At 34.7% G+C, this 12,365-nt stretch overlaps 1 protein-coding gene across 2 annotated transcripts in view; it reads right to left on the bottom strand.

Annotated features, from left to right (window-relative positions):
* Positions 1 to 12,365, bottom strand: part of LOC127718466 (cyclin-dependent kinase 14-like) — a 75,102-nt gene that overhangs the window by 38,625 nt on the left and 24,112 nt on the right. For both annotated transcript variants that reach the window (XM_052224511.1, XM_052224510.1), the window contains exons 3-7: positions 9,235 to 9,275; positions 8,274 to 8,460; positions 4,699 to 4,850; positions 3,967 to 4,052; positions 2,769 to 2,848 (exon numbers count right to left, since the gene is read on the bottom strand). In XM_052224511.1, coding sequence (XP_052080471.1) covers positions 2,769 to 2,848; positions 3,967 to 4,052; positions 4,699 to 4,850; positions 8,274 to 8,460; positions 9,235 to 9,275 — 546 coding nt within the window. The remainder of the gene's footprint in view (positions 1 to 2,768; positions 2,849 to 3,966; positions 4,053 to 4,698; positions 4,851 to 8,273; positions 8,461 to 9,234; positions 9,276 to 12,365) is intronic.

Raw genomic sequence — 12,365 nt, 5'->3', positions numbered from 1 at the left:
AATAACTCCTAAAGGGGTCAACTGACAATTTCGGTCATGTTGACTTATTTGTAGATCTTACTTTGCCGACATTTATTGTTTTTTACAGTTTATCTCTATCTATAATAATATTCAAGATAATAACCAAAAACAGCAAAATCACCTTAAAATTACCAATTCAGGGGCAGCAACCCAACAACGGGTTGTCCGATTCATCTGAAAATTTCAGGGCAGATAGATCTTGACCTGATAAACAATTTTACTTCATGTCAGATTTGCTTTAAATGCTTTGGTTTTTGAGTTAAAAGCCAAAAACTGAATTTTACCCCTATGTTCTATTTTTAGCCGTGGCGGCCATCTTGGTTGGTTGACCAGGTCACGCCACACATTTTCAAAACTAGATAACCAAATGATGATTGTGGCCAAGTTTGGTTTAATTTGGCCCAGTTGTTTCAGAGGAGAAGATTTTTGTAAAAGATTACTAAGATTTACGAAAAATGGTTAAAAATTGACTATAAAGGGCAATTACTCCTAAAGGGGTCAACTGACCATTTCGGTTATATTGACTTATTTGTAAATCTTACTTTGCTGAACATTATTGCTGTTTACAGTTTATCTCTATCTATAATAATATTCAAGATAATAACCAAAAACAGCAAAATTTCCTTAAAATTACCAATTCAGGGGCAGCAACCCAATAACGGGTTGTCCGATTCATCTGAAAATTTCAGGGCAGATAGATCTTGACCTGATAAACAATTTTACTTCATGTCAGATTTGCTTTAAATGCTTTGGTTTTTGAGTTAAAAGCCAAAAACTGAATTTTACCCCTATGTTCTATTTTTAGCCGTGGCGGCCATCTTGGTTGGTTGACCAGGTCACGCCACACATTTTTAAAACTAGATAACCAAATGATGATTGTGGCCAAGTTTGGTTTAATTTGGCCACGGAGTTTCAGAGGAGAAGATTTTTGTAAAAGATTACTAAGATTTACGAAAAATTGTTAAAAATTGACTATAAAGGGCAATATCTCCTAAAGGGGTCAACTGACCATTTCAGTCATGTTGACTTATTTGTTAATCTTACTTTGCTGAACATTATTGCTGTTTACAGTTTATCTCTATCTATAATAATATTCAAGATAATAACCAAAAACAGCAAAATTTCCTTAAAATTACCAATTCAGGGGCAGCAACCCAACAACAGGTTGTTCGATTCATCTGAAAATTTCAGGGCAGATAGATCTTGACCTGATAAACAATTTTACTTCATGTCAGATTTGCTCTAAATGCTTTGGTTTTTGAGTTATAAGCCAAAAACTGCATTTTACACCTATGTTTTATTTTTAGCTGTGGCGGCCATCTTGGTTGGTTGGCCGGGTCACGCCACACATTTTTTAAACTAGATACCCCAATGATGATTGTGGCCAAGTTTGGTTTAATTTGGCCCAGTTGTTTCAGAGGAGAAGATTTTTGTAAAAGATTACTAAGATTTACGAAAAATGGTTAAAAATTGACTATAAAGGGCAATTACTCCTAAAGGGGTCAACTGACCATTTCGGTTATATTGACTTATTTGTAAATCTTACTTTGCTGAACATTATTGCTGTTTACAGTTTATCTCTATCTATAATAATATTCAAGATAATAACCAAAAACAGCAAAATTTCCTTAAAATTACCAATTCAGGGGCAGCAACCCAATAACGGGTTGTCCGATTCATCTGAAAATTTCAGGGCAGATAGATCTTGACCTGATGAACAATTTTACCCCATGTCAGATTTGCTCTTAATGCTTTGGTTTTTGAGTTATAAGCTAAAAACTGCATTTTACCCCTATGTTCTATTTTTAGCCGTGGCGGCCATCTTGGTTGGTTGACCGGGTCACGCCACACATTTTTAAAACTAGATACCCCAATGATGATTGTGGCCAAGTTTGGTTAAATTTGGCCCAGTAGTTTCAGAGGAGAAGATTTTTGTAAAAGTTTACGGACGACGGACGACGGACGACGGACGCAGGACGACGGACGACGGACGCAAAGTGATGAGAAAAGCTCACTTGACCTTTCAGGTCAGGTGAGCTAAAAACAAGAAATTGTCACAATTTAGCTTCACAGTATCAAATCTACAACAAAAATTGAAATTTTGTCCCACCATTCAGTAAAAATTAAGATACATCGGTTTGCTCCAACTGGCCACAGTGTAGTAAAGGGCTTGTTGCCTTGGGAATGTCAGAAAAGCCCAGTTTCTTTCAGGTATATTTTAGACTTCTGTTCGTTGTTCATCTTTGTTTGTGTTTTCAGTTTTTTCTTTAGATTTTTGAGTGTTTCAAGTCTTTCCTTGCTGATTTTTTCCAGCTTTAATCTGATCAAGAACAGTAAAAGTGACGTCACCCAAATTGAAACTTGATCTGAGTTTTGTGGTAATAAGCATTGTGTGTAAGTTTCATAACATTAGGTTGAGGCAAGCTTAAGTTAGAGAACAGAAACAAAAAATTCAGCACGTTTTCCTTTTGTAAAGGTGCTTTTTTTCGATTCAGCTTGTAATTTTGCTAAGAGCTCCTTTATATACCGAAACTCCTGTACAAAACCATTTTTTTTTAAAAAGGAAATGAACCGTTTTTTAACCGATTTAAGATCTCTCATGACAGACTGAAGACTCTCTAATCCTGATTGTAGCTGGTGTCGTAAATCGGTTAGTTGCTATGAAAATAAAATGACAAAGAATAAAATTATAGAGTTATCTTTTAACTTACTACTTTAGATGGACCCTCTACATCTTATTAATTTACCTTCTCTTATTGCAGTAAATGGAGCTCCTTCTTCCTGTTGAAGTCGGATTTCTTTCAATGCAACTATCTGATTCGTCAAACTGAAAAAGAGCAAAAAATCACATATAGAATATTTATTTCTCCGACACCTGTCTATTTTTGACACCTATTTGTTGACCTCTAGATGTCTTTTGGATGTTGTGTTGTCTTGTTTGGGTTGCTGTCTCACAGACTCTTATCTCACATCACCTACTGCGAATTCATTTATTTTCGTGGGTACCAATTTTCGTTGATTGAGGGAAAATTGTATTTTGGATTTGCCATAGCCTGCATTCACACATATAGTAAATGTGCACTCTGTTGAACATTTAAATTTGTGGTTCAACTTTATCTACGATTTGATTTGATTTTTTGTGTTTAAAAGCCACTTTTAAGCTTTTTGGCTATTTCGTGGCGGCTAGTTTTTATTGGTGGAGGAAGCCAGAGTGCCCCGAGAAAACCACCGACCTTCGATAGGAAAACTGACAATTCTAGTCAATTAAGATTGGAGTCGAGTGCACCCGCACGAGCACGGTTCGAACTCACGACCTCAGTGTTGACTGGCTAGTGATTACAGTAATAACTACTTAGACCACTCAGCCAACAAGGCCCCCAACTATTTCTATGACATCCATGAAAATTGATATCCGACAAATAATAATAATGAATCCACAGTATATAAAAATATAAGAATTTACAAATTAGGAATTAATTAGGTATCTTAAAAGGGAAATAACTCCCCTGAAAATTTCAGTAAGGTGGAGATATTATCACTGACAAATGGTTTTCCACATCCTACAAAATACTGTGGGAGCACTTTTCTTAGAGAGTACCAGGTTTTGTAGTTTGTGAAATTTAGCTGGTTGCTGTTTTAAGATTAACATTTTCAGACTCAATACTAAATATGTATTTTATTGGGTACCTAATTGTGGTTCCCCACAAACATTATGTTTTCATATTTTGGTGTGCCTCCTCAAATTTGATAACTGATGAAAGAAATATTGTCTCTCATTTCACATTGCAAGACGCAGGCTGCCAGATTTATAAATTTATCCTGAATAGTAAAATTATTTGCTGAAAGTGTTACAAAATTTCTCTACTGGCAAGGTTTCTGCAAAGAATCCAATCAAGAAAGAGGCTGTTCTGAGTAAATAAGAAATATTTCAAACAAAAAACTCACTTGCTAAAACCTTTATATACAGTGGCATAAGATCCCTCTCCTAACTGTTCAAGTTTCTGGTAGGAATCCTGTCTGCCGAACTGTCCCTAAAATACAACATAACGAATATGAAAATTATGGCTAGTATCTAATGCCCATTATATTACCAACAGTGTATTTTATTCAGCTGAGAGAAAGAGAATCTTAATGTCATGAGCCTATGTCATTGATGTTACCTAAGAAAATAGGGATAAACAGATTATCAATGTCTCCCTTCAATGAGATTGTAGCTGAGAAACACCCTCTTATTTGAAAAACCCATGTTAATCTATAATTGTATTTCACGTTATGGTTAGTAGTAATCCAGATACATGTATAGTTGTTCTATCAAGATAAAAGCTACTTCAAAAGTTTGCAGAGACTATGACCAATTGTAAATTCAGATATAACTGTTGAAGTATATACACAAATGGGAGATAACTCTAACATTACTTGCTAGATGAAAAAAAATATTTTAAGGAGGAAGACTTCAGTTAAGGTACACAACTCTTAAAAATTACAGAAACATTTTCATAAATACATTCTAAGCTTCTAAGTCAAAGAGATTATTCTGATTCTGATTCATATGAATGCTTAAACTTGATGAAACTGATAATAGCAAATGTATTAATAACTTATTTTAAGAGGTATTTTCCACTTCAAATATGCCAAAAAAAAAAGCAAGGCTTTGATTCTTGTTTTGTTCTATCTTACCCCATAACTAGAGGTTCGTTTTGGTGAGAACTGTTTCATGTATCGATGACCTTCTGACCTTGGCCTTTGATTTTTATCTCCTTCTTCCTGATCCAGTTGATCTAACATATCACCAGCTGAGTGGTGCCGCTTTACTGGTGCATGAGTGTTTACTGAAATGATACAAATAATATTTTAATTGTACTACTGTAAATTCAGAATCATCCTAAGGATGTAGTTAGGTGAAATAAACATAATCTAGAATTTAAAATTGATACTATAAGTCAGAAAAGCATTAGTTAAGGAACAAAATAAGCTAAAAATATTGATAGGTTATGGAACTCCGAGATATTTAATTTAAAAAAAAATGGCAGGAAAAGGCTGACTCGGACTTTAACGCTATATTTAGCATTGGCATTATTTGGGTCTCAAATCGTAAGAAAAAAAATGTAGAATCTGCTTAAATTTTGGTAATGATCTTTTAATGAGCTGTTGAAATCTTCTATCAAAAGAAAAGTGGGTGACATGGGGCAAAATATTTTACCCTGTATCCTAGCAAAAGCCAAAAGAGTCCGAACATTTGACAATAAAATGTTTCGCCAAGGGCAGCTGGTTATGACCGCATAGGTCCAACCCTGAACAGTTGGGGCAAAAATGGACACAATATTCAAGCTTGATACAGGTCTGGATTTGGATTGTAATTAAATGTTTGACACATTATAGGTCTCTGACACAGAATAACTGTAGTCAAAGAACTGGAAATTGGTTATATGATTTGAATTAATATTCAACTGAAGATTTCTTGCTTTCTTCAATACACTGTGCTGTTGCGCAACACTTAGTAAATCTGTTTTCAGACAATATACAAAGAATTAGCCAAATAAATTGTGACCCTCATTTTTTCTTTGGAACATTGACAATTTCTTAAATCTTGTAGAAAAAAAATTGACCTTCTCAAAAAAATAACCCGCCCAAAAAAAATTTGTTTTACCCCCCTCTCCAATTTTTGTGTGCCTTTTCCATTGATTTGATACTTTTTTTTTCCATTTCAACAATTTCAATACAACTATCCGTTTTAATTGACTTATTTGGCCTAGAATTTTCCTTATCACCATCGTCAATCTGCCTTTCTCTTCCCCCGATTAATAAAAGAAAACATTGAAATTTGACGATCCACCATTTTTGTCAATGAAAACAATCAGCGAAGCGCGATTAGTATTTAAATTTTTACGGTGCAGAACCCAAAAAAATCCGGAATTTGAAAAAAAAAGCCGACCACCTCCTAAAATGGAAAGGTGGTCAGCATTGAAAAGAAGGTGGTCGGCACACCCAGCTTAAATGCCGAATGGAAAACACTGGTGTCACTGGGTTGCTGTCTCAATGATGAAATATACCCAACATCTATCTTTATTTATAATAACAAATTTACAGTATCATGATCTTTAGATTAAAAATATATTATAATATATGAGATTATTATATACATTAGCATATATGTCACATTGTGAACACTTTGAAGGGAGATAATTTCTAACAAAAAAAAAGCCAACAAAGGCCATAGAGTAACCAACAAGTATTTAACATCCACATCATCTGAACTCTTGTGGATAGCTGTCTAATTGGCAATCATAACACTCCTTAAACTTTTATATTATGACACTATTTCTCATAATTTTAATTATATAGATGATAACAATAACATAACATATTAACTTATTTGCACTGGTTTTGATTCAGTTCGATGACGGCCGTCCAAGTGTGATATTCACCCTCATAGCTACGTAACTTACTTGCACTGGTTTTGATTGAGTTTGATGACAGTCGTCCAAGTGTGTGATATCCCCCCTCATAGCGATGTAACTTACTTGCACTGGTTTTGGTTGAGTTTGATGACAGTCGTCCGAGTGTGTTATATCCCCCCTCATAGCTATGTAACTTACTTGTACTGGTTTTGATTGAGTTCGATGAGGGTTGTCCAAGTGTGTGATATCCCCCTCATAGCAATGTAACTTATTTGCACTGGTTTTGATTGAGTTTGATGACGGTCGTCCGAGTGTGTTATATCCCCCCTCATAGCGATGTAACTTATTTGCACTGGTTTTGATTGAGTTTGATGACGGTCGTCCAAGTGTGTTATATCCCCCCTCATAGCGATGTTACTTACTTGTACTGGTTTTGATTGAGTTCGATGAGGGTTGTCCAAGTGTGTGATATCCCCCTCATAGCAATGTAACTTATTTGCACTGGTTTTGATTGAGTTAAATGACGGTCGTCCGAGTGTGTTATATCCCCCCTCATAGCGATGTAACTTACTTGTACTGGTTTTGATTGAGTTTGATGACAGTCGTCCAAGTGTGTGATATCCCCCGTCATAGCGATGTAACTTACTTGTACTGGTTTTGATTGAGTTCGATGACGGTTGTCCAAGTGTGTGATATCCCCCCTCATAGCAATGTAACTTATTTGCACTGGTTTTGATTGAGTTCGATAACGGTCGTCCAAGCGTGTGATATCCCCCCTCATAGCGATGTAACTTACTTGTACTGGTTTTGATTGAGTTCGATGAGGGTTGTCCAAGTGTGTGATATCCCCCTCATAGCGATGTAACTTACTTGTACTGGTTTTGATTGAGTTAGATGAGGGTTGTCCAAGTGTGTGATATCCCCCTCATAGCGATGTAACTTATTTGCACTGGTTTTGATTGAGTTTGATGACAGTCGTCCAAGTGTGTTATATCCCCCCTCATAGCGATGTAACTTACTTGTACTGGTTTTGATTGAGTTCGATGAGGGTTGTCCAAGTGTGTGATATCCCCCTCATAGCGATGTAACTTATTTGCACTGGTTTTGATTGAGTTTGATGACGGTCGTACGAGTGTGTTATATCCCCCCTCATAGCAATGTAACTTACTTGTACTGGTTTTGATTGAGTTTGATGACAGTCGTCCAAGTGTGTGATATCCCCCGTCATAGCGATGTCACTTACTTGTACTGGTTTTGATTGAGTTCGATGACGGTCGTCCAAGTGTGTGATATCCCCCCTCATAGCGATGTAACTTACTTGTACTGGTTTTGATTGAGTTCGATGAGGGTTGTCCAAGTGTGTGATATCCCCCTCATAGCGATGTAACTTATTTGCACTGGTTTTGATTGAGTTTGATGACGGTTGTACGAGTGTGTTATATCCCCCCTCATAGCAATGTAACTTACTTGTACTGGTTTTGATTGAGTTTGATGACAGTCGTCCAAGTGTGTGATATCCCCCGTCATAGCGATGTCACTTACTTGTACTGGTTTTGATTGAGTTCGATGACGGTCGTCCAAGTGTGTGATATCCCCCCTCTTAGCAATGTAACTTATTTGCACTGGTTTTGATTGAGTTCGATAACGGTCGTCCAAGTGTGTGATATCCCCCCTCATAGCGATGTAACTTATTTGCACTGGTTTTGATTGAGTTCGATAACAGTCGTCCAAGTGTGTGATATCCCCCCTCATAGCAATGTAACTTATTTGCACTGGTTTTGATTGAGTTCGATGACGGCTGTCCGTGTGTGATATCCCCCCCCCCCCCCCCCCCCTTATAGCGATGTAACTTACTTGCACTGGTTTTGATTGAGTTTGATGACGGCCGTCCAAGTGTGTGATATCCACCCTCATGACAATTGGCAGGATTTAAAGTGTTATTTATTAAGCCGTAATCGTCTTTCAAACCACATCGGCTAAGGGCAAGGTTAGGTGGCACTGTATTGTAGGAGGCGCTGTCTCCATTCTTTGTATTTTCGGACTAAAAAATTAAAATTTATGTGTATTCTAGATTTTGTAGTTTATCAAGAGATATATTTTCTTTGAGAGTATTATTTTTAATGTACAGTTTTTTACAGTTTTTTAGCAAATTTTGGCATTTTAGTGCCATGTTATAATAAAAGGTTCAAAATTCTTAAAATTTTACAACTCTTACTTATTAAATGATTTTCTGCTATAACAGTTTTTCACATGTTCAATTATTTTATAAAGGATTTAATCATAAATAAATGCAGATTTTCTTATATAAATATATATTTACATGGAAATGCAACATTGCATGTCTTCTCAAAAAAGAGTGAAAACTTAAGTCTTGTGAATACAAGCAACAACACTTCTAGGGTAGACAAACTGAACATTTTATTTATTCCCGCAATATTTTCCAAAAACAGTGCTTGAAGTATGCATTCTTACAGTGTTCTCAAACTTAGCTATCAAAGTATAATTGATAAAATATGTTGACAAAAATTAACTTTTGAAAAATACAATCAAGAACTTTGGAATTTAGGGACTATGCATGAGGAAGATACATTCCTTAATTTTATAAGATTATCTAAGATCAATTATTTATAATAGCAAACTTCGATAAAACAATATTTGTATTTTCATGCTGAGCTATGTACTAATCTTCAAAAGATCTAACTGTAATAATTTATGTCTTCATTCCAGATCAAATTAAGTTATTTTGTTTACATTATTATGTAATATTATAAGATCAATATCTTTAGAAAATTTACAGTAATTTAAAAGTACTAACCTCTAGATCACTCTCATGAATGGTGTCTTCTTTGGATATAGCTGAAAACCAAAAACAAACCATTTAAATTATATAAATAACATAACACATCAGTTAGTGTTTTCTATGTTTACCTTTCCACTTGCAATTATTTTCTCTTTTTAGCAATTACTAGTAAATGGAGGGCCACACAAGATTTTAATGTCTTCTTGTCATGACTGTGTTAGTAAAAAAGAATTGATTCTGCTGTAAAGAGATCCAATTGTTCTTTATACATGCAAACATATATCCTGATCAACACAGACCTGCATTTATTAAAATAAAAAAAGGTGAATGTAGGGGTTTCCCCATTTATTGGTAAAAAAAAAGGTGTTAATTTGTAGTACATTTTTCTCATATCTGACTGCTACGTAGGACCCCTTATTTTTCATCCATACCCCATCTTCAACCTATAATTTAATTGAAAATTTGATCTATTATATTGTTATTTAAGAGTTTTATTCACTATCAATCCTATAGTCAGGTTTTTATTGAATAAATGTTTTTCTGTATATAATTGTTAATTATGGTGATATTAAAAGAATTGAAGGGTGGCAGTTGGTGGTCTCAACAAACCAGTTTTTAACCCCACCACATTTCCATATGCCAGCTGCTCCAAGTATGGAAATTCTCAGTTTTTGTATGTCATTTCTCAATGAATGCTATTTGTTTTAATCTCAAATCACTGATGTTTTTGTCCAGTGTTTATGCCATTCGGGCCCCTTAATTATTGAATAAATTTTCTTTTTTTTAATGTTTATCTTGTTTGGAGAATTTGGTGTTTTATATGCCTTAAAATCTTAATTTAAAGGTCGCCTGTCTTTATATCAGGTCAGTTTTCTCTTGTCCAATGGGTGACCTTTAAACACAAGTTAACTGTTGTAAAATTACAGTTGTTTCAGTCCTAAATATATAATGTGGATTCATTTATTTTCATCATGTACTTATTTTGGTAGATTGAGGAAAAATTGTATTTCCGAAGATACTTGATTTCATGGTTTTTTCCAAAATCTGCATACATTATCCAATAGAAAATTTGTACTTAGTTTTTAAATTTGTGGTTCACCTTTCCCCACGAAATCCACAAAAATGGTATCCCACAGATAAGTATGAATCCACAACAATGGTATCCTACAGATAAGAATGAATCCACAAAAATGGTATCCAACAGATAAGTATGAATCCACAACAATGGTATCCAACAGATAAGAATGAATCCACAAAAATGGTATCCCAAAGATAAGAATGAATCCACAACAATGGTATCCCACAGATAAGTATGAATCCACAACAACGGTATCCCACAGATAAGAATGAATCCACAAAAATGGTATCCGACAGATAAGAATGAATCCACAAAAATGGTATCCCACAGATAAGAATGAATCCACAACAATGGTATCCCACAGATAAGTATGAATCCACAACAACGGTATCCCACAGATAAGAATGAATCCATAAAAATGGTATCCCACAGATAAGAATGAATCCACAACAATGGTATCACAACAATGGTATCCCACAGATAAGTATGAATCCATAACAATGGTATCCCACAGATAAGAATGAATCCGTAACAATGGTATCCCACAGATAAGAATGAATCCACAACAATGGTATCCCACAGATAAGTATGAATCGACAACAATGGTATCCCACAGATAAGTATGAATCGACAACAATGGTATCCCACAGATAAGAATGTATCCACAGTATATAAGAATTTACAAATTAGGAATCAATTAGAAATTGCAAAAGGGAAATAACTCCCCTGAAAACTTTTAACTAGAGGCTCTCAAGAGCCTGTGTCACTCACCTGTATCAACTGCTGTTTTGGAAATCATGCAAAATAAGGTTAAAATCATAATTAATAGTATTGGATACCATAATAATGATTGAGGTCAAGTTTAGTTTAATTTGGCCAAGTAGTCAAATTAAAAGCAGGTCATCCCATTGTAGCCTTACAATAGTTACTGAAGACCCCTTATCATTATTTAAATTAGTTTTCAAGTTGTGATCATTTGAAATTGTTTTTTTTACAATTTTCCCTTAGACTTCTATAGTAAACCCCTATGTTCATTTTTTAGCCATGGCGGCCATGTTGTTGGATGACAGGGTCATCGGATATATTTTTTAAACTAGATACCCTAAGGATGATTTAGGCCAAGTTTGGTTGTATTTGGCCCAGCAGTTTCAGAGGAGAAGATTTTTGTAAAAGTTAACGGACGATGGAAAACAGACGACGGATCCCAAGTGATGAGCCAGGTGAGCTAAAAAAGTGAAGATATGATCACTGACAAATAGCCAAATCCTAAAAATACAGTGGTTGACCTTTACTTGTGAAATCCACAAAAATGATATCCCACAGATAAAAATGAATTCACAGTTTGAGCATTATCGATGTACTTTTCATTGATGAATATTTGATAGAGTTACATTGGACTTCCTGATGATCTGTCTGTAATCTTGTTAAGTTATGTAATCGTGTGATCAATCGTAGTTACATTGTTTATATTGCAATGTTCTGGTTGGTATTGTGATAAATTAAACTTAAGAATGTTTATTGCTTAAATTAATAACATTTTTATGTAACAAGTCTTTCTATAAGTACATATGTACATATGTATTAGACTCAGAGAATCCTCAAAGTCATAAAAATCATCCCAATGCTTTTTTCATTAGACTTTCTCTATATCCATGTTTATAGGTCTAACATTTATATTTTCTCTAATAATTGTACAGTACAACTCAGCCTTTTGGTTTTTTTATTGAACTAACATTGAACCATTACCTGTTCTTCACACAGTTATGCTGTCAGTATAGTTTAAATTCTAATAGGTTGTTGGGCAATGTATAACACAATTTGTTAAATCACTTTGCCAGATATAATTTATAATTCGTTGATAATTTACTTAATTACCCCTGCAGATGTTTTCTTTATTACACAGAAATATCACGTAGTGTGATCCACAACTTAGTAAAGAATTCCGTTCAAATTAGTGCAATAAGAATGTATGGCTCACATTGAAGGCCTTATAACTGTCACATTAAGATGAAGAGCAGCAATAAAAGGGAAGTTTTTTGCTCATGGCTTTTTATCTTAAGGTGTGTGT

This window comes from Mytilus californianus, unplaced genomic scaffold (assembly GCF_021869535.1).
Source record: "Mytilus californianus isolate M0D057914Y unplaced genomic scaffold, xbMytCali1.0.p SCAF_10, whole genome shotgun sequence".
NCBI classification, from domain to species: Eukaryota; Metazoa; Mollusca; class Bivalvia; order Mytilida; family Mytilidae; genus Mytilus; species Mytilus californianus.
This window is presented reverse-complemented; position numbering and strand designations above follow the sequence as displayed.